At 48.9% G+C, this 25,289-nt stretch overlaps 8 protein-coding genes across 8 annotated transcripts; 5 read left to right on the top strand and 3 right to left on the bottom strand.

Annotated features, from left to right (window-relative positions):
- Positions 1 to 384: 384 nt before the first annotated feature.
- F5J12DRAFT_912867 (uncharacterized protein) lies at positions 385 to 1,781 on the top strand (the record flags this gene model as incomplete). Its single annotated transcript, XM_051749076.1, has 6 exons — positions 385 to 476; positions 559 to 622; positions 675 to 808; positions 865 to 1,078; positions 1,134 to 1,405; positions 1,466 to 1,781. The coding sequence occupies 6 exons, from the start codon at positions 385 to 387 to the stop codon at positions 1,779 to 1,781; spliced, it is 1,092 nt and encodes a 363-aa protein (XP_051600096.1).
- A 4,620-nt stretch (positions 1,782 to 6,401) lies between these two features.
- Positions 6,402 to 8,312, top strand: F5J12DRAFT_892390 (uncharacterized protein; the record flags this gene model as incomplete). The annotated part of the gene is made up of 4 exons (XM_051747570.1): positions 6,402 to 6,478; positions 6,558 to 6,684; positions 6,752 to 7,399; positions 7,599 to 8,312. The coding sequence occupies 4 exons, from the start codon at positions 6,402 to 6,404 to the stop codon at positions 8,310 to 8,312; spliced, it is 1,566 nt and encodes a 521-aa protein (XP_051600097.1).
- Positions 8,313 to 8,606: 294 nt separating this feature from the next.
- F5J12DRAFT_78815 (uncharacterized protein) lies at positions 8,607 to 11,868 on the bottom strand. The gene is made up of 15 exons (XM_051743721.1): positions 11,820 to 11,868; positions 11,395 to 11,767; positions 11,196 to 11,291; positions 11,031 to 11,130; positions 10,831 to 10,961; positions 10,575 to 10,771; positions 10,352 to 10,505; positions 10,137 to 10,292; positions 9,977 to 9,997; positions 9,867 to 9,913; positions 9,740 to 9,798; positions 9,537 to 9,673; positions 9,359 to 9,404; positions 9,092 to 9,242; positions 8,607 to 8,960 (listed from the first exon to the last, which is right to left on the bottom strand). Exons 1-15 carry the CDS (start codon positions 11,820 to 11,822, stop codon positions 8,901 to 8,903), a joined length of 1,731 nt encoding a protein of 576 aa, XP_051600098.1. The 5' UTR covers positions 11,823 to 11,868; the 3' UTR covers positions 8,607 to 8,900.
- A 442-nt stretch (positions 11,869 to 12,310) lies between these two features.
- On the top strand, positions 12,311 to 13,660 carry F5J12DRAFT_78883 (uncharacterized protein). Its single transcript, XM_051743743.1, has 2 exons — positions 12,311 to 12,477; positions 12,563 to 13,660. Exon 2 carries the CDS (start codon positions 12,679 to 12,681, stop codon positions 13,588 to 13,590), a length of 912 nt encoding a protein of 303 aa, XP_051600099.1. The 5' UTR covers positions 12,311 to 12,477; positions 12,563 to 12,678; the 3' UTR covers positions 13,591 to 13,660.
- A 746-nt stretch (positions 13,661 to 14,406) lies between these two features.
- Positions 14,407 to 15,324, bottom strand: F5J12DRAFT_782562 (uncharacterized protein; the record flags this gene model as incomplete). Its single annotated transcript, XM_051742736.1, has 2 exons — positions 14,407 to 14,661; positions 14,710 to 15,324. The coding sequence occupies 2 exons, from the start codon at positions 15,322 to 15,324 to the stop codon at positions 14,407 to 14,409; spliced, it is 870 nt and encodes a 289-aa protein (XP_051600100.1).
- Positions 15,325 to 16,146: 822 nt separating this feature from the next.
- On the top strand, positions 16,147 to 17,814 carry F5J12DRAFT_768261 (ERV/ALR sulfhydryl oxidase domain-containing protein). Its single transcript, XM_051742215.1, has 7 exons — positions 16,147 to 16,396; positions 16,501 to 16,702; positions 16,749 to 16,781; positions 16,838 to 16,865; positions 16,931 to 17,050; positions 17,125 to 17,153; positions 17,237 to 17,814. Exons 1-7 carry the CDS (start codon positions 16,339 to 16,341, stop codon positions 17,481 to 17,483), a joined length of 717 nt encoding a protein of 238 aa, XP_051600101.1. The 5' UTR covers positions 16,147 to 16,338; the 3' UTR covers positions 17,484 to 17,814.
- A 791-nt stretch (positions 17,815 to 18,605) lies between these two features.
- F5J12DRAFT_828654 (uncharacterized protein) lies at positions 18,606 to 19,055 on the top strand. Its single transcript, XM_051745634.1, has 2 exons — positions 18,606 to 18,832; positions 18,894 to 19,055. Exons 1-2 carry the CDS (start codon positions 18,696 to 18,698, stop codon positions 18,970 to 18,972), a joined length of 216 nt encoding a protein of 71 aa, XP_051600102.1. The 5' UTR covers positions 18,606 to 18,695; the 3' UTR covers positions 18,973 to 19,055.
- A 3,489-nt stretch (positions 19,056 to 22,544) lies between these two features.
- F5J12DRAFT_892394 (uncharacterized protein) lies at positions 22,545 to 25,051 on the bottom strand (the record flags this gene model as incomplete). The annotated part of the gene is made up of 14 exons (XM_051747571.1): positions 22,545 to 23,170; positions 23,227 to 23,327; positions 23,375 to 23,502; positions 23,562 to 23,609; positions 23,665 to 23,760; positions 23,961 to 24,053; positions 24,105 to 24,188; positions 24,234 to 24,243; positions 24,302 to 24,339; positions 24,389 to 24,493; positions 24,541 to 24,642; positions 24,700 to 24,825; positions 24,884 to 24,979; positions 25,034 to 25,051. The coding sequence occupies 14 exons, from the start codon at positions 25,049 to 25,051 to the stop codon at positions 22,545 to 22,547; spliced, it is 1,671 nt and encodes a 556-aa protein (XP_051600103.1).
- Between the last annotated feature and the right edge of the window lie 238 nt (positions 25,052 to 25,289).

The raw sequence follows: 25,289 nt of genomic DNA on the forward strand, positions 1-25,289 counted from the left end.
TTCCGAGTCAATCAGGAAACTTCGGACAAGTAAGTGTACATCAAATGTGCTAGAACTCGACTTTGAAGGTCCTCGCAGAATTTCTCTCAACAGCCACGTCTCCCGTCACTTAACGTCAACATCCCACCGACCCCCGGGGCTTACTCACCCGCTGCTCTCTCTGCGGCTCTCTCGGGCACCCCTAACGCTCTCATGGACGAACTGTTTACGTCGGAAATTTACCTGCGACGGCCTCTGTTGACGAACTTTTAAATCTGGTGCACTTTGGCCCACTCGAGTCCATCCGCGTTCTGCCAGAAAAGTCTTGTGTATTCCTTTCTTTCCTTGATGCTGCCACTGCTGCAGCCTTCCACGCGGATGCGACGATCAAGAAGCTCTCTCTTCATGGACAAGAGCTTAAAATCGGCTGGGGAAAACCATCTCCCGTCAGCGCTCAAGTCCAACTTGCAATTCAGCAGAGCAACGCAAGCAGGAACGTTTATCTTGGTGGCTTGGATGAGGAAATGACGGAAGAACAGCTCAGGGATGATTTGAGCCGGTTTGGCCTCATCGATCAAGTCAAGATTGTCCGGACAAGAACATCGGGTTTGTTCACTTCCTGAGCATCGCTATCGCTACCAAGGTGCGTGGAAACATCCTCCCTCGTGGTGAGGTTGCTCAAGTGGTTGTGGCAGGTTGTCAATACTCTTCCAACCGAACCTGCTTGGGCGGGGAAGCGTATCAACTATGGCAAAGACCGCTGCGCTTATGTTCCTAAATCCCAGCAAGCCGCAGCACAGGCCGCACAGGCCCGGCAGCCCAATCTCTCGTGGCGCAATCGGCCACGCTCTCTCCCGGTACTGGGGCAAACCCATTTGGAGCCAGTCCATTCGGTGGCTCGTTCTCGCCTTACGCTGCGTTTGCTCCGGATGGTATGAACTTTGCTGCTGCCGGCGCTGCTGGAATGGGCATGCAGGGAATGAACAGAACGGTGTATTTGGGGAATATTCATCCCGAGACTGCGACGGAGGATTTGTGTAATGCGATTCGTGGAGGCGTGTTACAGAGCGTGAGATATATGCAGGATAAGCACATTGCGGTGAGAACGCCTCACCTTTTATTGCATCGACTTGACTGACGACTGCGTCTTGTAGTTCGTGACATTTGTGGACCCTGCAGCCGCGTTTACGTTCTTCCAGGTGTCATCCTACCAAGGACTGACGCTGAACAACCGGCGGCTCAAGATCGGGTGGGGCAAGAATTCGGGTCCACTTCCCCCGTCACTTGCACTTGCAGTCCACTCTGGTGCGACGCGGAATGTGTACATAGGCAACATCGAGGACTTCGAAGTCTTCAGCGAGGAGAAGCTTAAGCGTGACTTTGGAGAGTATGGCGAGATCGAACTTGTCAATTTCCTCAAGGAGAAGTACGCGTTTTCAGTTGAATTTGTATCATGGAACGGATATTAATGGACGTCGCCCTAAAGGAACTGTGCATTCGTCAACTTCACTAACATCTCGAATGCGATCAAAGCGATCGACGGAATTAAGAACAAACCCGACTACGCAAACTTGCGCATCGCCCATGGCAAAGATCGGTGTGCAAACCCACCGCGATCAGGTCCTCATGGTGGTGGTTCGCGGCGGTCAGCAAGCGGGAATACTGCTGCTGCGGCGCACAGTGGGGGTGGAGATACTGAAGAGGCAGAAGGAGCCGAGGATGCGGCTGATGGTGAACAGCCAGAGGAAAACGGAGTTGCGCCTAGCGATGCTGAGCACGAAAGTGTGAATGGCAGTAACTGAATGATGCTGATGAAGACTGGCAACCAAACCTGACGAATTTTCCGCCTTTCGGAATGTGCTGATCCTTGCTTCTCCGTGGTCTCGACCGACCGTCCAACTCGTTCGCTCCGCCCTGTTGTATCGTCTCGCGTTCCTGGCGTGGATCAATTGCTCTTCTAGAAGTCTCTCTGGTCTGCCTCTCTGTCTCTTGGACGTTGTTTTGATCGAATCGTGATACCCCAGTCTGTCTCATGTCTGTCTTTCTATCTGTCGCCATCCTTGTGCATATACGTCTGTCTCTCACTGTTCTGGTCCCTCCTCTCGCTCCTCGTGCACATATCGACCATCACGAGATCCCAAACTGCCGAAAGTATAGAAAGGAAGGTGTTGTTGGCCTCCAGTCGGGATGAGGATGAAGGTTTCGGGTTCCTTGCCGGCACAACGTACTACCTCATTTCACTTTCTACCCTTCGACTCATGTGTGTCCGCGCAACCGGCGACGCAGTTGTGAAGTGGTACGCTGTCGACGTGTAAGTAACATTGGGGCTATTGGTTGTGCACATCAACTCTCTTTTCCTTTTCATTGTAAATTCTTCTTGTCTTCATTTCAAACGCGTTACCAAAGTTCTACTTTTCACCGCTTTGACCTACGTTATTACCTTACGTCTTTGTGACATTGCCCTTCCCTTTTTTTCTTCCTCAGTTCTTTAGCTTATGCATTAGCGATCTCCTTCCTGTCCGATACATTACATGCGCTGCATATAACTTCTCTTGCGGAGACAATCTCTTGCTCGCATGTGACAATGGACGGTTGTAGAATCCTCGCTGTCGTCCAACCTTTGGGTACAATACAGGTTTGTATCTCCATGCTGACTTACGGGTTCGAGCTCACAACCGAACAGTGGATACTTATCGGTTGTACACTGATTTAACTGGACCTCGCCCGCGAACGCGTGTCCACTCGTTCGAGGAGCACACGTTTTTGCATTGCTGCTGTGTACTGGGCGAACTGTGTCGAGAAGTACGGAATGACCATTGTACTTGCGGGTCCTTGGACTTCTCGTACTAGCTGAGAGCTTTTTGCGCTACTACAAAATTTCTGGTATTGTAACATTGCGCTTGCGAGCTGTTCTCCGCCAAGTCCAACAGGACAGAGTCGTTAAGCCACCACAAAGCCCAAAACCAGAATAAAACCAATGGAAAATCAAGCTACCCAACCAGCAATGGTATATGTATACACTTCACCGTGAGTTCCGTCTATTGCGGAACACCCACTCTTGAGTTGAGCTTCAGATGGCATCGCGAGTCGGATACGATAAACTTGAAGGAATAGAATCATACTATTGGTTCCTTCACTGACATCGTCCACGATTTTCCTGGCTCCGATAGTTGCGGAACTGTTGGAATCGATGGGGGGCTTGATCTATTGCTTTTTCACCCATTCACGCGCATGGAATTTCGTTCGACTTGGCCCCTTTGCGAAAACAGCTCAAGCGGACAGCTCGAAGAACGTCAATTACCTGGTATTCCCTTGAGGGTTTGCCAATCAGGAATGTGCCCTCGTACGCTCGTTTCCATCGAACAAGGAAACTTCATAGCTCTTATCTGTGATACTACTGCTCCTTGCGACAGGCCGCCGCAACTACCACAAAGCAACGCCTATTTGCGTGGGGGCGCAATCATATCATCTCGGAGAAAATAGGGAGGTGCATTATCGTAAATGACTCGACAACGTTCAAGATAAGCCAGTTTCTACAAACTTTCTCCCTTGTTGTAGGATGAAACATCTGTTCCGTGCAGGACATCACCTCTGTCCCCGGAATGTGCATGTATTGATCCTACCGAACGGAATCCCGTGTTGTGACAACTTCCACTTTACAGTCGTGTTACGGAACGCAATCGCAAATGCGGGCCCTCCCTATTACAAGGTTTCAGTCCTAGTGAAAATTGGCTAACACCTGTCCATCGATCCAACAGATCTCCCATTCGAACATTCCTCTACACAGGAATTTGCATCGTACTTTTCGTTTTCACGATATCTTCATTGATGATGCCTCGTGCATTCCTGCGAGATACATAGTTTCCAACTTGTCCAGCCGAATGTTGTTTGCACGGTGCGGTAGCCTGTGGAGCGTCATTCGGTCAAGTAAGCGACTACCTCCTGGAGCTGACAAAAGGAAGAGTTGATGTCATACTAATGGAAGAACCTACAACCTGGTTCAGACACAAGAAAGCTATTACCCATTGTCGAGGATGGTTTTGCGGTACGACATGACATTCCCCTTACCGGAACACTTCAAACTGTATTCTAGTTTGAAGCGGACGATTTTGTGCACGTAGGAAAGACAGATGATCCGCCGGCGAACACCACGGATATCATCATGGTCGACTACCATACGGCAGGTGATTAAATGATTCTGTGTAACCTTAACTACGCAGAACGCAGGGCCTGAAATTCCCTACCATAAACAACGCCACTCGTCCAATTCGTGATCCGCTGAAGATAACAATGATGTTATGAGCACAACTTACCGTTCAGTAGGTGGCCTCCAATGAGGGGAGAGGTTCTCACATTGTTTGTTAAGGGTGCGCAGTCCGGACACATGGCAATTCATGTCCACAGTTTCGGGAGCCACTGATGGGTGTCATGGGGAACAGATTTCGGTAAGGTTCACCGACAAGAAAGATAGGTCAGGTATGTTTTGTATTCCCTAGATATTGTAGCCTCTTGGGAGCAAGTGATGCCCAACACCGCACTGGGTCCAACAACATCAAATCGACACGGCAACGGAGAAGTTTCAATATCCACAGAAGTGATCCAACTAGGCGGCCGCCTTACACACTCACAAGGGTGTCCGAATTTCCGACTTTCCTGGTGACTAGATCACGACCACCTGACATCCCACTGTCTATACGTGGACGTGAAACAGGCGGCGGGTTGCCCACGACACCGATCATGGATGGCATGGCAAAATCAAAATTCAACGTTCAGGATCATTGATTGATGTGCCACATTGCAAACTTAACCTCTGTAGTACAACCAGTTACTGATCACAGTAACTAAATGGTGTTAATTGGAACAAGACATGCCTTGTGCGCCCTCGACTCGGATTCTGTTTCATGACTGCCGTACCATTGCAGTGTTCAAGTCTATCGCAATTTGTGCTCGGCGACCTGGTTGCCATACGTTGACATACGGAACGACACAGCCTATCTGCGGCGGGTCTGACGCCCGCCGAATGGATGCTGTGTATGCCAATTGGCTGCGATTCTTGGTAGGGCCATGTCGGCGTGTGATTCGGCCCCCATTGCCTACTCTAACCTTGTTGACCTTAGTTGTAGATGACGGGATAATCTTTGCGGTGGAAAGTATTGGCCACCTGCTGTGCAGAGTCGGTCCGGGAACATTGCAACCTACGTTTTTTGAAGGCCGGTAAGGTTGCGGCTGCATTGCAAACTTGTTTTTATCATTATTATACACATTCTGGTACACGTATGTCGGCATTTCTACATACCTATTATCCCATTTCCTAGTTTACGCATGTGATCCAATATGATTGTGGTGCCCTCCACGCATGATATGCTGGCATAGGCAGTGTCTCCAGCTACCGGTTGTAAGGTGCGAGTGCAGCCCCGCCGCGACTTGATACAGTAAGTTGCAAGTAAGTTGCGACTATTAGCACACAGACCAAACACAGATTCAATTCCAATAAGAACTTGAGATCGTTCCGAGCCCGGCCCTTGTCCATATTCCGATGGCAATACTTTCTTTTTCCGTCGTGGTAACTATTCGGGTCCAATACGTGGGCTTGTTATAGTAAGTTCCTTGCGCCGCTATCTTGAATCATAATGGATTCAAGAACAGAGTAGTTACGAAGGATAGGAAAAGGGACCGGACAAGAGACAGAGTTCGGGGTATGTGCCGGGGGACGCATTGAGCCAAGGCTTGTTGCCTGCAGACTCCGCCTACCCACGAGTGGAGCGTGACCGCTACGGTGAACGACTTTTGACAGTTAGCGACCGGTTCTCGGTGTTCTCTTCATTCAGGGTAACAACGGAACCGTAGAATGCATTTCGTGGGTGGTTCCTTCCGTATTATTATGTAGTAGTAGGGCCAAATCCCGTCTCTCGGTGCTCGTTGGTGGTCATCTTGGATCAGATGCAACAAGATCAGTGACTCAATGGCACTGATCGGTTTTCAGATCTCATACAAAGCCTCAGGTGAGTCCCACTGCAATGTAAATTTGCAATTATCTAGGAGGTTCAGCATAATTCCGGACTATTGCAAGAGACAAAGTTTGCCGCTCCTTGCTGTCACAGTAGGCTTGCAGCCATTGAAACAGGCAACGCAAGAAGCTTTTCTATCGTTGCTGCTTCTCTGAAATGTATTTAATTGTTTCAGGGTCGACGAAAGGCACGAGGAGTGTTCTCAGTAGCGACAGGTGAGCACTTCTTGGTGACACAGTGAGATTATGTAAGTATGTTCACGTTTGCCATTTATGATTATGACCTGAGTGGTTCTCTCTGTCTGATTGGCCTAAGCGTATTAGACCGGGACTTATTACCGAGCACGTTTGTGGGTTAGGAAGACGCGGCGGTTATTACGCTTTATTTCGGTGACACAGGCAGCCATCCCTTATCATGCCGTCAACTTTACGGCCAGTGCTCCCACACCACCTTGGAGACTCGTCTCGGACACCCGTCAATTCGGGTCTTCGGTGCGTATATTAAATTCGCCTGCACCGTTCAGGGACAGCCCTTTCCCTCCCCTCTCCTTCTCTAACGTCCAAGCTGTAGGAGCGATGAACTGGCCGAGACGAAGTTCTCCGTCGATAGATGTACTCCTCGCGATAAGTACGCACGTACATATACCTTCATGCCAAAATCTATTCCCGGTATAGATGACCTCGTTCTCGACTCTCCGGTACGCCCGTCTCTCGCCTTCGCACTTACCTTATCGAAGTCGCTGCATACTAACGAAATGATAACAGCTCAACGCATTCTGCGTCATGGGTGACGAATTTCGGCCCAATCCACGCCCACGACCTTCCCCACTGGAGGGCATTTGGAGGAGTGGGGGTCCCGGTGTACCAGCTGATAAGCCATCCGTTGCGCCTTACCGGTGCGATGGAAATATGGAAGAAAACCTTGTCGATCGCACGGACAAGCTCTCCGCACCCCAGTCACCGATATCCCCTTCCTTCATCGCAATCGATAGTGCACTGCGCGACGCCGGTTTCGATACCAGTTGTCTCGACGCCTTGGATGAGCAACTCCTTCGTTCACCGACAGATTGCTTCTCAGACATTTGTTGGGCCACTGCTGTGCAGGATGACCAAGACTGGTATCATCAGCAAGAAGCTGCTGAGCTGGACGTTGACATCGTGGATATGGGCGTAAACGTCGATGCAGTGGAAGAGAAACGGATGGACACGATCAAGAAGAGCACCAGGAAGGGATGTCGGGATGTTTGCGTCCCTCTGTCTCCCCGTCTGCTGCCACCACAATCAAAACCGGTGATACGTCCGCCACCAGTACAGACCACCGTACCATCGGTGCCCGCAGCGCCGTTGTCATCCTCACTGTCTTCAGCGGACAGTGAGGAAATGATGAGTCTGGACACGGTGCCGAAGAAAAAGGTTGTGGATGCCGCCCCGTTACCGCTTCGTCATGAGAAAAAATGGTGAGTTTCTCGATCACTCTTTTGGGATCGGTCGGATGCTTCTGTTCCCAAGAACTTGGTTTTCTGGGTTCAATTTCCTTTTCCCTCGTGCCCCCCCTTCTCCATCTTCCGCGGCTTTCAACTGACTGGGATGTTTTATTTCTTAATATTAATAGCCCCTTAAACTCGCTCATTCCGCGTATGAAGCACATCATATTGACCTTGTGTTAACGTCATCTGTGCCATCCCCGGTGTCATTATCACCGACGGCCAACGGGTTGATGGCGGGCAAAGGGGACCGTCCCGACGTTCTTGCGGCCTCGGAAGCGAGGATACTCCACTCAAACCCGAACGAGTCGGTCCACTACTTTCCCGTTTCGCGTGATCGAGAGAAGAAGGAGAGGCGGGATCGCACCACGTCAGCTTCGCGGGATGTGAACCGGAAGAAAATTCATCCCCAATCACGGATTCACACACAAATGCCGTCTCCGCCGCCGTCACCATCCCATTCACCTTCGTCCTCTGGGTCTTCTAGGTCGCACTCTCAGGGGCCAGGAGGTAGAAAGTCTAAGAAACAGCGCCCTGCGATATCTAATCCAGTTCCTTTACCTCCTCACGTGGCGAACGCGATCGTCGGAGCAACCAACATGAACATGAGTACGACACACGTGCACACGATGCCCATTCCTATCCCTACGTTCCCTACTTCTGGTTACTATACATCTCCCCCTTCGGCGCCTCCCCTACCTCCGCCTCGATTTGCCATGTCTGATGCGGTGGATTATCTACACATGCCCGGTACACCAAAATCACCTGGTAAAACTCTCCGCAAGATTTCGAGTGCATACTCTACGTTAACGGGGCGCAAGAGAGTAAAGTCTACGGTGTAGTTTGTGGTTTATTTGTTACTCCTGGGGGTTTGGGGCTGCGTCCGCCAAAATAGTCTCGGTATACTAATTACCCGTCTTGGGTTCCTGTCGCTCTTTTTTATTTATTTATTTGATTGATATCGTAAGCAGTCGCTCTCTTCCATATCTTTTCTCCGCTCCCTCTCTTGCTCAGGAAACTGTACGGTGCCAGTATTGTGTTGTACTACCTAATTTCTCTTCCTACGGTACAGTTGACCTTATTCCGCCTTCGCCATAGTAGATACCCCAAAATCATAGTCGTTGGAAAGGCATCTGGCGACGCTGATGGCACGATGATCTTGAAGCTACTCATTGACATCGATCAATCAAGATATGAAATATGTATGGCTAGCACCGAGTACGTGTGGATCTACATCTGCCTCGCTCCTCTGCTCTTTCCGTCTATTCATCCTAACTCGCGTTTAGGTCGATGCGGGATGGGTTGATCACGCTAGTAAAGCGAACCAAACTTTGTCCATACATACTAACGGCCGCGAGTGAAAGGTCAGGTGGACCATCGAGGGGAGTCCTTGCCGAGCTCGGTTGCGACAAGGATAGTTAGTCAAGAACTTAGTCGGACCTGTTCACGAGACCCCTAACGAGATTGTGTATGCCGAAGTCCTGTTCGAGCTGAGAAGCATGATCCCCATAAGCTCCAAGTTTCCCTATCGAAAAAGTTTGGTGTACTCGACCCTTGGTATTCTCTCGCGAATACTCGCGCCAGAGCCGAGACCAAAGAAAAAAAGACAAGAGGTACTCACTTCTACTTTCACCCTTCCATCATCTTTTCCTGCCGTCGTTCCAAACACGGCATCCATTTCCTCGAGCGAGATGCCTGCAGTTTCGGGGACGAGGTACGTGCTCCAAAAGTGTGCCGCAAAACATGCTGTTCCGAAGAGAAGAAAGGTTGTTCTGTGGTCGCGTGTTTCGCGTCGTTGGGGCAACCGAAGTCAGTCACGGCATAAGTACGGAATATTAGCTTTGGGGTGAAAAAGTCGAGTGGAAAAAGAGAGACGCCGATAACGTACGCGGCAGATGACTGAATCATTGGCGGAGTGATAAGTCCGATCAGAACTGCCGTAACGCGTCAATTACGAATGTCATTTGGCCAGGTCGAGATAACGAAAGTCAGCGTTGGCGTCAAAAATGTCGAAAGCACATCAATGCTCGGACACAAAATATAGTCTCCATCATGAAAATACCCACAGTTATTAACCCAGTTCGAGGCCGTGGCCAGCGACACGCCCTTGCTCCTCATTGAAAGTGGGAACACCTCACTCGGGAGTACCCAACCGATGGGGCCAAAGCTCACTCCGTACGCTGCCGTGAAGGTGTATATGCATCTATGACGCGGAGAAGTCGTTCAGGGCCAGCGGCGGCGGGGAATACGAAGAAGGCTAGGACCGTACATAACAGCCACCCACGCAGCAGACGAATGCGCAGGCCAGTTCCCTTCGTAATGATAGATCTATCGCCACCCATCAAAGCACATTCCGTTAATAGCTAAGCAGGAAGCAAGACACAGGAACGACGCACGAGTATAGCGATAACGATATGAGACAAGGTCATTAGCGCGCTGCCACCTGCTCAGAATGTCATGATAAATTTAACAATACGTACGACCACTCAGGGAAGAAAACACGCACCTCTCAGCAAAGGCTTACGACCTGCGCTCATCCGTCACCACCAAGGAGAGTATGTACAAGATGGTAAGGAACATCGCACAGCGGATGTGTTGCGGATATTCGATTATATCAGCCCTCAATGTCCCAAAAGCAAAGAAGACAGGGAAAAAAGAAACCTCACCCAACCTATCCAGGTATAGAATTGCAGGTATCACGGCCAGGAATTGCACGATCCCGATACCGCCTGACACAAGCAACGACACTAAATCACCCTCGAGACCGATACTTCTGACCAGCGTTGGGCCGTAGTAAAGTAAAGCATTAATCCCGCTCCATTCTGCGAAGAGTAGGTGGTGACGGGCCCACAAATACCGTCTAGGCATGTGGATGACGTACGCTGAAAGAACATGATCATGATCCCCAAAAGCGTCCGATCGAAGTACTCCCGGTGGAAGAGCCTTTTCCAGCTGTTCACAAACCCTTCTCTGTCATTCGTACCCAAGCACTGCGTTTCGAGGGCAACGTCCACCTGCATCTCTAAGAACTCCAGCTAAATATAGTAAGTCCACGGCCAAGCTTCGGCGTCAGAGTCGCCAGGGCAAAGCTCAGAGAACCTCACCTGGAGTAACGGATCATACGGGGCCTCCGCGGCCGTACGTAATCTAAGCCTAGAAAGTGACTGCATAGCATCGTCCAGCCTTCCTTTGAGAACTAAGAAGCGCGGGGAGGGTGGGAGAAGGAAGCACCCTAGGCAGAGGGAAATGCCTGGCAAGAACTGCAATGCAAGGGGAATGCGCCAGGAGGCCGAACCTTGCACTGCACAATGTATAATGCGGAATTCACATGCGGTCTAGGACAGCGTCCAAGGCACATACCATTTCGTGTAAGAAAGCCGAACCAAAAGCCAAATACAACGCCAAGCACAATAGCGAGCTGCTCCAGAGCCATAAGAGAACCGCGGAGTTCGGGAGAACTTATTTCAGCGATGTAGAGCGGGGATAGCATACTAACGTTCCGGGTGCGTGTTCAGGTGTCGGAATCGGGGATAAATATGTGACTCATGTGCATAACTTACCTTAAGGCGCCGACACCTACGCCACCGATGGCGCGGCCGAGGATGAGGTGATTGAGGGACTGTGCACCTGCTTGAAAACCTGACCCTAAGCAGAAGACCACTGGGTGGCGTTTCGTATGGGTTATTGCTCACGACTTACGGGCAAGGTGGTGAGGCGGGACCTACGGGAAGCAAGGAATATAGAACGTCTTCTTGAGAATTTATCCGCCGACACACCCGCCAGAAGTGCTCCGAAAAGTGCGCCGAGCTCAAGCACAGCAGCTGAGAAGAAAGATGAAGATAACGCCACACACCGCGTCAACGCATTCGTTCACGCACGAGACAAAAGATGGGATGTCTCCACTAGGAGCACATGCACACTCACTCATGATGCCCTTCTCCCATGGTCCAACAGGCCACCTTGAAACAAAATCTTTCATGACGAGTACATTCGCTATCACGCCCTGATCGTATCCGAATGAGAGGCCTCCTACGGAGGCGAATATCGCACAGCCTGCAGCATATCGGTTGCTGAAGAGGCCGGAAACACCAGTTGGACCGTAGGCATAAGAGTATGTGTAAGTACTGGTGGATTCGTCGGTGAGAGGGGAAGAAGAGTAGACTGTGAGTGTACCGCCGTGAGGTGTTTTGATTGTGTATCCGTCCCCTACTCGCCGGCCTTGACGGTCAGAGAGGGTCAGGGAGCACACACTATCGTCGTGCGGATGTCCTGTGAGAAGCCGGTAGGCACCTGTTGCCTGATAATGAGTTAGTTCGATGTCTCATTCAGGTTTTAAACTGTGGTCTGACCATGCCCAATGATGTATGTATGTGGTGAGGAGGAGTGCTATGGCCGGTGGCAGTGCAAACTGTCGATTCTCCCCGACTCCCACGGAGGGTACGGAGTACGATTCTCTGCGGTGACTCAAGGAATTAAAAGTGGGGGTGGGAGGTAGTGGCGTGCATTATTGATGCTACGAGATTGAACGATCCAGGTCGTTCTTGCAGTACCAATGGTGGCACTATTCATCTTGCAATGACCATTCCTAGACGCGCACGACGTAGCGTTATTCGACAGAAATGAAGATTAAGATATGTTCGCAAGGCAAGCTGAACATTGACAGCGGTGCGCTGCAGGCCTAAATTTCGGATTGGGACGCACGCACTATTAGGGGCCTGGACGTGGACAATGACACGGTGAGTTCAGTGACACGTCTCATTGATATTGATGTGAAAGGCTGATTGAGACACTTTTAAGTCAAAGCCGTTGTCTACGAGAACCATTGTTATCCACCTTTCCACACTGTGACAATTATCGGATACCACTCCTCCGCCAGTGGCTTTGGTAACGGGCTGGCGTGGAGATGACCGCCAAATGGGTCATCGTTGAAAGTCATTGACCACTTTCCACCGTGTTCCACTTCGTGGCAAGGTGGCGGACCCATTCCCTTCTACAATACATATAGAGGTCAGCATCTCCCTCCTTTCCCTCATCATTGCCTTCATCCTTTTAATTCTTCTCCTTGTCGGGTCTGCGACTCGACATCCTTAAGTCTCGTACTAGTTTCATTTCACTCTCATACACAACCGCTTGCTCCTCCTTGACGGAAGACGCAAAAACACCGTTTGGAAGTGAACTCAATTAACGATATTCTACTCACGACCTAAGATGCATCCCGCCGTGTCGTCGACCCCTGGTGAATTGACCATGTTACCCTGCCCCCAACACGGTCTGTCCTTACGGGAGCGCCGCAAGATCATCTTGACCGTTCGAACCACTCTCCAGGAGCGTCCGCTCTATGCCAATGCTTACCGAAAATTCATTACAAAGTACACCCCTCTTCTCCCGCCAACTCCGAACTCTGTCGCTTCCGAGTGGTTGTCTGACGAAGAAGACTACGACTTTGAGTTGGTGGACTCGGACTCGGATATGGAGTCTCACTATAGTACTGCCTCTTCTTCTCTGTCAGAGATTCCCTCGAACCCTCCTTTCGTCCCACGGCAGTCCTCCAGCGAAAAGAGCCATCTGGATCTAGTTGAAGACGATTTGTACGTCGCTTATGCAGACAACGCCGACGAAGCCGCTGCCCTGCGCACCTTCGCAAACCACCATTTCACCCATATCCTACAAATTACTGTGGTTTCCCCAGGATCAAGCCGAGCCGGCGGAAGCGTGAACACTGGTAGTTGGTCGGAAGAATTGACTTGGTCTGGTCGCGAATTGCGCAAACTTCATCTTGCCGTTCCTGCGCTCCCTCAAGCCACTGAAAAGTACATGCTTCTCTCCCCTCGCCAGCTCCTCGCAGCACGCGATTGGATAACACTCGCGATGCCCCTCAACGAATATGAAATCCCAGTTCTCCCCAGGTGGTTTTCCATCGCGAGATTGGTGGTCGTCGCCCCGAGGGGAAGGATGGCTGACATTATGGCAGTGGTAATAGCTTATCTGGCGTTTGCGCAGGATAGACATGTGCTCAGTGTGGCGAGAGACCTGACGAGGAAGGTCGGATTTGATGAGGAGTGGATGCTCACTATCTCAGGGAGGGCTGTTCCGCTATTAGAGATGGTTGCAAGGTTGTAGTGACCGTTGACGAGGTCCTTTTCATGTTTCATTGTCCTATGCTGCAGTTACTATTCCTTTCTGTAGGCCGTACTTGTCTGAAATAGTTGCGTGGACGTGATACCATCATAATAAATTTGGAGTTGACCACCACCGAGCGCAGTTCTCGCGATCAAAATACGAGTCACAAAACATTTCACTCTTCCTCGGGAGGTGTGTAGGCAATACTCGGAGTAGTGGGGCACACGGCAAGTGTAATGACATCGCTATTTAGCTTCAGTATGCTGGCGGACATAACTATATTTGACAGGCAAAAGTGGCAAAGAAAGAAGAACCGACAGTCTGAGTATGGAACGAAACGACGGATTTCAATACGACGGAATATAACAAAGACATGGAAATAATGTGTTGTCACGGCTGACGTCGATACGCAGTTCTTTTTGTGCGTTTTCCAATTCTTTGCTTGACAATCTTTCGAAGAGTACTTGATCCTCTTTCACCTGGAGCACACAGGCAACGGAACCCCGCTTGTGCTTCCGGGTACGGCACCGCTCGATTGGCAGCGGAAGAAAATGTCTCCATGCTTCTTACTCGTTGGGATCTGTCTCGATGGAAAGTGTTTCTTCTATCTCTCCCTTTGAATATCATTCAACTACGGCATGATCCATGAATCAGCTACGACTGTATGGGAGCTAACATCGAGTCGGATGTCAGTAGCGAGAATCGTGGCGTAGCATCCTATCTCTTCAGGGTTTCATAAGGAAAACTCGGCTTCAGTCGGTCCTCTCAATCCAGCGGCAAGAACGAACAAAACGGAGAGGGAGTCCTTCAAATTCATCAGCGTATCAGGCGTGGTAGACCCAGGAAACGTGGTTTGTTCACGCGACACGAGCTCCATTTGCGAAAACATAAATCGGACGTGCGTTCCAAGCCAGTTGGGTACTCTGTGACTCCGAAAGAAGGGCAACGACCCAAACTCAAGCAGTGCATGTTCCAGAGCGTTGGTGCGCCACAATCGAAGGCTGTTCTGAATTTTCCTGTCAATTCGGATCCCCCCTTGACATGGAGTGTTAGTGTCATTGGCGTATCCACCTGTTCTAACGTGAATCACAGGTCGTGGAATGTGCCTACGACACTCACCTCGACATACTTCAATTTCCGTGCCACGCGAAATTTGGCATTTATTGCATCAACGGGGGGAGGGAAGGGGGTGGTATGCTGGTATTGATCGACGTGTAGCTTGGCCGTATTCAGAGACAATTGCTCCACGGTAACCGCGCAACCGCTCGAAAGTGAAGCCTGCCCTGCAGGGTCTACGATGCCAACGTGTGCGGTGAGCGCCTGTATCCGCGTATTAGACTGGTCCATCTCCACATGGACTGGATGTCCCCGAGTTATCGTGTGCAATTTAGGAAGTACAAGAGAGGAATCCCAGTTGATCGTATCATTGCTGGATGTCAGCGCCTTTGTCAGGATACGGACATATCGTTCGTCGGCCAACGGAGCCTTGAACAGGCACATTTCTGGCCTTAATATTGGCTTTAACCACGCGGTTGCGAGGGTGGAACGGACGGTTAGGCCAACCGTCTCGCCTCGCATAATTATGAGAGGGATAGGATGGATAGGGGAGGAGATCGAAGGCGACATGACTCTGGTCCCAGCCCTATCCTCCACGATAGTTCCCACCTTAGTCTCGCCTTCGCCTGATACCTCAAGCTTGCCGAACGATGCCTTCGGAAGTGCATGCGAAGGCATGGTCCACGTTGCCGGCCCGTATTTTTCCGTACGTTTTTGATGCGATCCTGAAACTTCTCCTTGAAATGCTTCGCCTGTTTAGTATTGAAGTTCGATGCTCCGAGCCAAAATTTCTAAAGTCGGCCCTTTTCCGCAAGGGTATCTGAGTTGCACATGGTGACGATGTGCGCATAAGGTCCATGTCTCTACGAATCCAGACTCTCCGCAAGCGGGACGAGGTTGTGGCATTGTTCGTTGAGCAATGAGAGCAAGCTTTCGTCCGACATGATGTGATAAATTGTGTTCCAGATGTTGGGAAGCCTATATATCTTCAGCACCATCGTCTGCTACGAGTGTAAAGAGTAATATGTTGTGGGCTGGTAATGAAATAACATGGGCGCAGTGGCACTTGTTCAAATCACCCGCACCTACCAAGGACAGCGGCCTCGTGATCGCGGCAGGTGATGTCAGGCTTGTGAGGTTCTACTATTCTCAAATCAGAATGAAGAAATTGACGACATCACACGAGACAGTACCATTCGACAACGAAGCCTCAGCGTGCACCGTGTTTTAGATATCCACACCCAAGGAGCAGCACATCCGCCTTGCGTTCGAGGGGTAATTCCTCTGTGAGGTATATAGCAGACGTATTACCAAGCGGATAGAAGGATATTCGACCTAGCCAGTAGTAACCAGCAAGCCTGCCGTTCTGCTGGATGGCACCCAGAGCTTTACTACCTCGCGAACTCACTTCGTTGTCATCGAAGTGGATCGAACTCGCTTAGCCACTTTGGTTCAATTCGAGAAGATTTCTGGGTTGAGGACCTGTCGCATTAGGAAAGTCATCGTTACCGACCTCCAAGGGTTCCGCAGGTTGCTCCCAACCAGTCACTTTCAAGGTGCTTCAGAAACCCAGTGTCGTGCGCTCACATTGCGTCGGGTAAACTGAACTGGCGGACAAATTTGAGGCGATAACGCCAACTGCAAGCCATTTACATCCTGGCAACTCGAAGCGAAAGCCACACGACTGCAGTGATGCTGTCTCGGTTTGCGAGGCTGTTCTGTTTAATTATTGTTTCCCTAGTGCGTGTCGGTGCTTTTACTCTCTTGCTTCACTCCAATGCCTGAAGCTAAAACGTTGATGCTCTGTTTCTCGGACTCTGCGGCGCCCTCATGGCACCATTCAGTTAATCTTAGCAACTCTCGCGTCTCTTCACCCACAGACGCGCGCATACATTGATCCATGGACTGGGGAGCTTTGGGGCGAAGGAGGCGTCGAAAAGGATTTGCGAGTGTTGTATCCTGATAATTCGAAGGAGTATGGACCTGCACACTCGGGCGTGGTGGGAGGGGTAGATGGAGGTGTGATTATGTCCAAGCTAGGGAATGAAACAGCAAAGTACGCCGCTAGCTCTGCCTATGCACAAGTTTTCATCCATTCTTAGGGCTGAGCTGGGCCGTGCGACATGGAAGCTTCTGTGAGTGGATTCTTCTTCTCGACAACACACTCGTCAATCATTCGGTATGCGCGCAGACACACTATGACATTACGATTTCCTGAGGTGCCCATCGATTTCTACGCTATTTACTCTCCGCAAACACTGTATTTATTACTTGTTTTAACTAGCATCCAACACCCGACGAACGCGAGGCTCTCAGCTCCTTTATGTACCTTACCTCGCGACTGTACCCTTGTGGGGAATGCGCTTCTGAATTTCAGGAGTTACTAAAGAAATTTCCGCCCCAGGTTCGTACACGCATAGTGTGCTTGCCATATGCTCGGGCGTTGCTCATTCTTACATTTTACATCATGTGACGTAGACTGCAAGTCGGCTTTCTGCGAGCATGTGGTGAGTAATCGCTGGTTAGTAACCTGGTTGCATCGAGCCATTGATCGTCTTTTCCACCTGCCGGTCCACTTTCGGTGCTTCAGGCTCTGCTCCGTGCATAACGAAGTAAATGTCAGGCTCAGTAAACCGACATTTGACTGTGCCAGGCTTGACGAGACATACGATTGTGGTTGTGGAGATACACCTATATCGTTATCAACTTCAACTGCAGCTGCAAGTCCAGAGGCTGTGGCACTAGAAGAAAAGAAAACTGATGCGATGGATCTGGAGTGGGACAGTGCGAGAGACGGGGTTACCGGTGTTGAATTGATCAAAGGTGGGAAACACTAGAAGTCATATGCCTCGCATGGCACGGGATAGGGTTGGGATTTCCTTGGGATTTTTTTCTGCTTCGGTGGTGAGTTTGTTGTTGATAATGACTGTCGTATTATTATGGGGATACCCCAGCAAGTTCGAGGTCATGGCACCTCTTTAATCCGCACAGGTGAAATGTGGGGTTACCAACTGTGGGCGTCGTGCGTCGTGCTGTAACGTTCTTCCCATGACTGACTGGGAGTAACAATGCTATTAAAGATGCTAGCACCGCTACATACTGGCAAGTACGACAACTTCCCACGGTAGTACTGTGTTTAATAATCGGAATAGTGCAATCATTACGAGTCGCTTGTCGTTCCCGCGATGTTAGTCAAGACTTAAAGAACTACTAATTGCTCATACAACTGGAAGTATAAAAGCATGGAGAAATCCTTACAACCTCACCAACCCCACTCATGACAACGTTCATTCTCCTTGCCATTGCTGCTTACGTGCGCGCAGACCAATGCATTGCATGCCCGGAAATGATGAATGTCAAGACCCTTGATTTCTCCTGCAGTTGCTCTGGCTGAGACTATCATTTGTGCGTGGGCAGTCCATTCGCCACGCACGGGGCTAAGCAAGGTTGCTGACATGTATCTTTACTCAGCTATATCAGGTATACGGGGATGTCCCGACTTCTCTGACCGTGAGCGCGAACTCGCAACTGACTAGGCGTTGAGCGGTTTCCACAAATGCGATCCTTTCGTAGGTCTATCTCTATCAGGCAAGAGACCGATAATTAGCACCTACTCCACGTATGTGTACGTGGCAGAGTCATCACCATCGGGCAGGTCATCATCCTCGAGTATGAAATGCGCAGGTTCGTACTCAATATGGCCCGCAAGTACCCGCGGACCACGTAACAAAGTAAAAGTCCGATGGGGCCTACTTTGGAAAGCCATATTCATCAGGTTTTGTCATTCATCCCATGTACATTCGGCCATCGGCTTCCTTGTTTCTGCGGACAGCCCTGCCTCACCTCACCGGAAGATCTTTCCCTCCCGGCCTATGAGTGTAAGACGCCGTCTGCTGTTCGGCGAACATGCCACGTGTAAACATCAACCACTAGGAGTCACTTGTCGTCGCCGCAGTATTCGATAAGACTTGGACGTACTGATCGCCCACGCAACTAGAAGTATATAAGCATGATGAAACCCTCTCAATCTCACCAATTTCCCCGCAAAGATGCAATTCACGACAGCGTTCGTTCTCTTTGCCATCGCTGCATACGGGTGCGCAGACCAGTGTATTACATGCCCGGAAACGATGGATGGCCAGGCTCTTGATTTCTCCTGCAGCTATGATGGCGAGACCACTTGCGCGTGAGCACCCGTTCCGCGACGCATGGCCCAAGTAGGGCAGCTGACATGCAACTTTGTTCAGTTATTCCTATGGAGGCCCATTCTGCCTTTATTTCGTGCGTGCACAAACGCAATATTTCTTGTGGATGATAAATATTTAATCACGAGCGTGATAGAACACCGGGAACTTCGCGGGCCTCTGTGATGATAACTACTGTGCCGATGGTTGCCCGTTGAACATGGGAAAAACCTTACACAGTTGCGACACGTGCTATTAGAAATTAGTAGCTGGGGGATCAAACCTCTCGATTTCGAGGGTGACTCTCACGTCAATTTTGGAATTGATTTTGAGCACAGACAATGGTCGACTTTGTTGAATCGGCCGGAATTATGAGGTCTCAAGTCCATTCAGTTCGAGTTGTTTAATAATATCTTCACGTAGCACCGGAAAAATAACTACCCCTGTGTTGACACCAGCTGTAGGGCGCAGGGACTGCAGGTGTCCTCGGAAGCTATAGCGAGTCCATGGGATCTCTTGATCCTACAGGATGAAGGAATTAAAGAGTGGCCACCGAAGGCCACCGAAGACACCGAGGGAAGTAAATGCACTGAAAACAAGTGCCATATGTACTGTATAATAGTCCCAAAAGCACTGGATATCAGTTCCATGCGATGAAAATCAGTGCCAAATCATGGCACTGATATTTCATTTTTGCTACTAATAACTAGTGCTGTGCATCAGTGTCATTGATGTGTTTTTTCAGTGTCAAATGGTACTGATTTCCAGTCATGTTAGGCACTTATTTTCTGGAAATTTCCATTGAAGAAGGCACTGATTTTTGCTCACAATGGCACTGATTTTCAGTCAAGAGCGCACTTATCATCAGTCACAAAAGTACCATTTCACTTGCAAAATTAACATTGATTAGACAGCACATTGACATTAAGAGCTGCTGGGGAATCAACAATACACATTACTGGGTGCATAGAAGTCCAAGTAGTGTGAGGCAGAAGTGAGTTCTGATGAAAGTGCATAAACAGTGTGGCTGGGGAATCAACAATACACATTACTGGGTGTGTAGAAGTCCAAGCAGTGTGAGGCAGCAGTGAGTTCCAATGAAAGTGTGTAAACAGTGTGACTGGGGAATCAACAATACACATAGCTGAGTGCATAGAAGTCCAAGAGGTGTGAGGTGGCATTGAGTTGTGATGAAAGTGCATGAACAGTGTGGCTGGGGAATCAACAATACACATAGCTGGGTGTGTAGAAGTCCAAGTAGTGCAAGGCAGCAGTGAGTTCCAATGAAAGTGTGTAAATGGTCTTGAAAGTGTTCAAATAAGTTAGCTAAAAGGAAATGAGAGTGGATTGACAAGGCACAGCCCAGTTACAAATGTTCTGTCACAGTTGGCCTCACCAAGTCTTTGATTGAGTAGTGCAATTTGCCTTAGCATGTTCCTGTGCATTCAACCACAGATGAGTCATAAGTGCAGAATGGACAGTGATGGGGGTATGACAACTGAATTGTCTTATACTCACTGATGTCATGAGTCTGGCAGTTTGACCTATGCTTGCATTTGGGGTGTGCTGCTGGACCTCTGTAAGTGGTGATATCTGTATCAGTATAACACATTGGAAGCATCAAAGGTAGTACACATGCAGTGGCCACTGGCAGCACTGTTGATTGGGACTTGCTGCTTGGCATGACTGTTGTGGTCTGTAAGGTTAGTAGTCTCAGTAGGGCGCTATGTTAGTGGGATAAAGTGTGTAGTGAACATTAACCTTTGCCTGCTCTGAATGTAACTTGTTGGCAACTTGATTGGAATCATCATCTGCCACAAGTAATTTAACTCTGAGGCAAGGTTGTGGCTAAGGTGAATGGTGTCAGTCAAGGCACAGCCTACACAGGATGATGGAGTAGGAGATGCCTTCTGCATTTGCCCTTGGAGTTCCAGCAGAGCCTGAGTGGCATCCTGAGTATCACTTGTTGCTTCACATGTCAGGAGCTCCAGTCACTTTAGTCAAAAGGCAATGATGTTTCTATGAAATATCTCCTCCAACTCTGCATTGTCATCATTTGTGGGGTGGATGAGGGAACCCACATTGCTACTTGCAATCATAATCTTGTGTGCCTTGACAACTGTTGTGGGGCTGTAGTCATCTGCAATCAGCAAGGTTGCTACATAGGGCACCATAAAGTATGTTGTGAATTGTGCAAGTGGTAGAGGCTGTATTGCTGCAGTCAACTCTGCTGATGCCAGGAACAGGGCAATGAGGGTGTGCTCAATGATTGCAGCTCCCTTGTTGCCATAACTGCTCAGTGTTTACATCAATTTCCACACAGTTGAAGAAGTGAGTTGCATGTTAGGGACATATTATCCAGCACATGAGTGGTCTAGAATTGCTGATCTGGAACATAGTGCTGAGTTCCACATGTGAGCTAGTTTTTTCAACATCCACCTGTCTTCAACCAAGTTGGCCTCGAAACACTTCCAGACATGCTGCTGCTTGTGGAGGCTCCTGTTATGAACAATCAGATCTAGCTGGTCTCACCACTTGATGATACACCCTGGAATCTGCTTGAAGTCAATTGTGCTAATGGGCCAACCTTTTTTTCACTGCAATCTTGAGTTGTTCATATTTCCTATACTCCCTTTTGATCATGATGCAGATCTGAGCTCCTAACTGGACTGTCCTGAAGTTATGCCCATGATGTTCTCAGGTCATGGAAATGTATCTTTGTAATGCTGTGAAAAGATCTTGAGACATTCTGGATGGTGTGAGTCAAAGTGTGGTTCAGTGGTGAAAACCAACCAAAACCAACACAAAAGACAATGAAAGCGAGTGGTGGTGTGCCTATGTGGTACCTAGATGGTAGAACCTGTTCTTTGGGAGGGTTTTTGCGAGCTACAACACTCAAAGATGAGTGCTGAGGGTTGGGGGTGCTCCTGACGAAGAGGGAGCAAGAATGTGATAGAAAGCGATAGGGTAGACTGCTGTCAGCCTACAGAAGGATGGATGGTGACTTAATTCGATGTCCTAAGCTGTACTGAGCTCAGGGAGGGCTTGGAGCGAAGTATATGGATGATAGATGATGATAAGTGAAGTGGATGATAGCTAGACCCTTAATAAAGTCTCAACTATCGAAGCTGATGAATGATTTACTGAGAGATGATAAATTGCGAGCAAGAGGGGCTCTCTGATGTCTTCTTTCTTTTGCTACCTAAGTACAGTGACTTATATACAGTACAGGGGCATTGCCTATGGAAAACAAGGTGCAAACACTTGGTAAGTGATTGGTAACTGATGAGTAAGGAATGTAAGTGATGGGTATTTGTCTTGGAAAGCATTGGTAAGCATTGGTAAGGATAAGTAAGCCAAAAAGCGAAGAATCAGTAAGCAAAGTCAAAAGATTGGTAAGTATTGGCAATAGGTGAGTCAAAGACAGTCAGAATGTCACAGTATGAGTCAAGCAATGTCAGGAACTGGGAAAGTGCACTGGAATCACATTAGGGGGAGGCTGTGCATGTCACATCTTGAAGAGATCACTTCTAGGCCAAGGTGGGATGACAGAGAGGCAGCGCTGATCTGATGCTGATATAGTACATCCAAAAGCAGACAGGGTGAGTCAGATGTCAACAGGGGTCAAGCTTTGGGGGTCTGTGGGGTGACAGGAGCATAGGGGATCGCAACTTTCCCCCCCAAACCATCCTCTCAGTGAAGCAAATAAAAACTTCATGAATGAGGCTCTGTTGGAAGAGAGGATGAAGGGGGAGCGTCTTCTGCTGTATCTTGCAACAAGGAGGCAAGATGTGCATCATACTTGTCATGGATGCGATCAGGGAGAGTGGAGAACAGTAGATTATACTGTAGCTGTTGCAGTTTTGGAAGAATGATGGACAAGACTGGTATGAAGATGTTGCAGGGGGCAGGGAGGAAGGATCCATATGCTTCTTGGACTGGAGAGACTGAAACAACCACATAAGACCTTTCCAAGTGAATGACAGACCTGAGGCGACCAAAGAATGTCCTCCTGGAGGTCATACTGACAAAAAGAACACGCTGTCCAAGCTGGATGGGCTGAGAGGGGGCAGATGAGGGTGGGATGTACCAGGATGCTTCAGGATGGAAGCTGGTAGGAACTCCTGGTAGATATATGTAGCCATGGTCCCTAGCAAAGGGGACAAGCAAAATGACTGATGTGGAGGCAGCCATATCAGAAGAATTAGCGAAATGAGCATCTTTTGGAGGGAGTGCTGTAGAAATGTGTGGAGTGCGCAAATCCTTTCCAATCCTGGAAGGTAGGATTGCATGGCTGAGCACTACAAGCGAGTGTGGGAATGGTTTCGGTGTCTGCAGAACTGGTGGAGATACGTCGAAAACCGGAATGCTGTACACAGGCGCTTAAGAATTTTACTGGCGCTTAACTTGCCTCCTCCTTTTTCTTTGGCATTGACAACCTGTTCTTGTGTGAGGGATGACTGCTGACATTGCTGGCTGTCCCTCTTTGCATGAGGGCTATGGTCTTCACCTCCATTCATCAGCTACATCCATGTCCACCTCACCAAACACCTTTGGTGTGTGACAATGGGACCTTGTCCTTGCAATATATGCCTGGACATTGTGGTGGGAAGTCATCTTGCATGATCATGGATGACTGTGTTTCTGCATTGTCCTCCTCATCAGTCAAGTCCTGCATGAATTACATGAGAACACTGGATGGCATACATGATAAGTACATCCAGAACTCACTTGTAGTCCAAGGGACATGTTGTCCCTTTTCTTCTTCTGTGACCCATCCTGTGTGAGTATGAGAGCACAAAAGTGGAATGTGAAGTTTTGAAGGCATGCATACATGACATCCAGAGGCCACTGGCACCTCTGCTTCAGTGGCTTGCTCCCACACTGATGCAAGTGATCTTGGAGTGTGTGACCCACTGCTAATCAATTCCTGAAAGAATGTGAATGCATGGAGTGAACAACTTTCCAAACCAAACCTGTCATTCCATTCCCAGCATGTCATTCACTGGTCATAGTATGCATGATTGCTGGTCATCAATTGATTCATCTACCAGCTCATTTCTCTTTCTCTAAACTGTGTGGTGCATCATGAACATCAGCTGGTGACTACAGGTCAATATGCTTGCTCACATTCTTCTGAGTACCACCCAGGCATTGGTGACCCTTATCACCCTTGGCATGCACATTGGGCTGGATGTCATCATCACCAATGATCGATTTTCTCTGAAAAATGTTTGGGCATCAGTTGCAATCACATATAACTTACTTCCTCACCATTTTCTGACTGGCTTCTGTGTATTTTGGGTAGACATCCCTCTCATCTTCATCTTCATCATTGTCATCTTCATCCCTCTCCCTCTAAGTGGCACAGAGTGAGCTTGAGATAGTAGAGTGTTTGTTCACCTCCCTTTCTCTGTGTACCCAGAGTGTGTTTGCTGTGCCTGTCACTAGCACTGGCATCATCTGCATACACTTCCTTGGACTTGGACTTGGACTTGTCTCTCTTTCTCTAAGCAACATGTAGTTAGTTCATGATAGTAGAATGCACATTTGCCTACCTTTTTCTGTGTAGCTGGAGCATGTTTGGTGTGCCTATTAGTGCTGGCATCATCTGTGTCCACTTCCTCAGATCCAGACTTGGACTCAGACTTGTCCCTCTTTCTCTAAATGACATGGAGTGAGTTCATGATAGTAGAACACACCTGCCTACCTTTTTCTGTGTACCTGAAGTACATTTAGTGTGCCTGTTAGCACCAGTGTCATCTGCACCCACTTCCTCCTCATCTTTGTCATCAGACTCTTCTCTCTTCCTCTAAATGTACCAAGAAATCAACTTGAGATCAAAATATGGATAAAAGTAAATGCTAACCCTTGCTTTGGCATTCTGTTTTTGCCTTTGTTCAAATGTTGACCAGTTTTTCAATACCTGGGCAATTGAAGCATGTGCACCCCAGCCTCCCTCACACTGCATGAGGATTTCCAATTCTGCTTGGGCCTAATGATGTTAATCTTGGTTATTAGTGGCTATATGCACTTAGAATGTGCTCCCTTACCATCCAAATGACTTTCTCAACAAGGAGCTTGTTGCTTTGGTGAGAAAGCAAATGACTTGTATCCAGGTAGCAGTAGACCAATTTCCATACAACATCCTATTGAGTAGCATACAGGTAATAAGAATACAATAGTAGGGATGGAAGACATACTGAAAGGTGATTGTACATGTCCTTCTTCTCTGTGAGTCCCAAGGTATCTATTAGCTAGTAGCCACTGCCTTGACCTGCTTGGCCCTTGGGCTTGTTAATCAATCTTAACTGTTGGTTAGTATATGTATCTTGCTGTTTTTTCTGCATACTCTCCTCTTTTGCATGGTTCTTTCCTGCAGGAAGAGATATGAGATCTAAATGGTACCTGTCAGTATCAATGAACTCATGTTTGTGCACTTCCAAATCCCCATGGAGT

Source organism: Pisolithus orientalis (genome assembly GCF_024613125.1).
Source record: "Pisolithus orientalis strain OTSU chromosome Unknown F5J12scaffold_13, whole genome shotgun sequence".
NCBI lineage: Eukaryota > Fungi > Basidiomycota > Agaricomycetes > Boletales > Pisolithaceae > Pisolithus > Pisolithus orientalis.

Excerpts from the sequence above, each read along its gene's own strand:
- F5J12DRAFT_78815 (XM_051743721.1), bottom strand. Across the intron at positions 9,799-9,866 it reads ATATCGTTATCGCTATACTC|ATCTATCATTACGAAGGGAA; the intron begins GTGCGTCGTTCC and ends GGGTGGCGATAG. Across the intron at positions 9,243-9,358 it reads ATGATTCAGTCATCTGCCGC|AACAACCTTTCTTCTCTTCG; the intron begins GTACGTTATCGG and ends ACGCGACCACAG.
- F5J12DRAFT_78883 (XM_051743743.1), top strand. The coding sequence starts at position 12,679 with ATGCATCCCGCCGTGTCGTCGACCCCTGGTGAATTGACCATGTTACCC.
- F5J12DRAFT_768261 (XM_051742215.1), top strand. The coding sequence starts at position 16,339 with ATGCTGTCTCGGTTTGCGAGGCTGTTCTGTTTAATTATTGTTTCCCTA. Across the intron at positions 16,703-16,748 it reads CTAGGGAATGAAACAGCAAA|GGCTGAGCTGGGCCGTGCGA; the intron begins GTACGCCGCTAG and ends ATCCATTCTTAG. Across the intron at positions 17,154-17,236 it reads CGGCTTTCTGCGAGCATGTG|GCTCTGCTCCGTGCATAACG; the intron begins GTGAGTAATCGC and ends TCGGTGCTTCAG.
- F5J12DRAFT_828654 (XM_051745634.1), top strand. The coding sequence starts at position 18,696 with ATGCAATTCACGACAGCGTTCGTTCTCTTTGCCATCGCTGCATACGGG. Across the intron at positions 18,833-18,893 it reads GATGGCGAGACCACTTGCGC|TTATTCCTATGGAGGCCCAT; the intron begins GTGAGCACCCGT and ends AACTTTGTTCAG.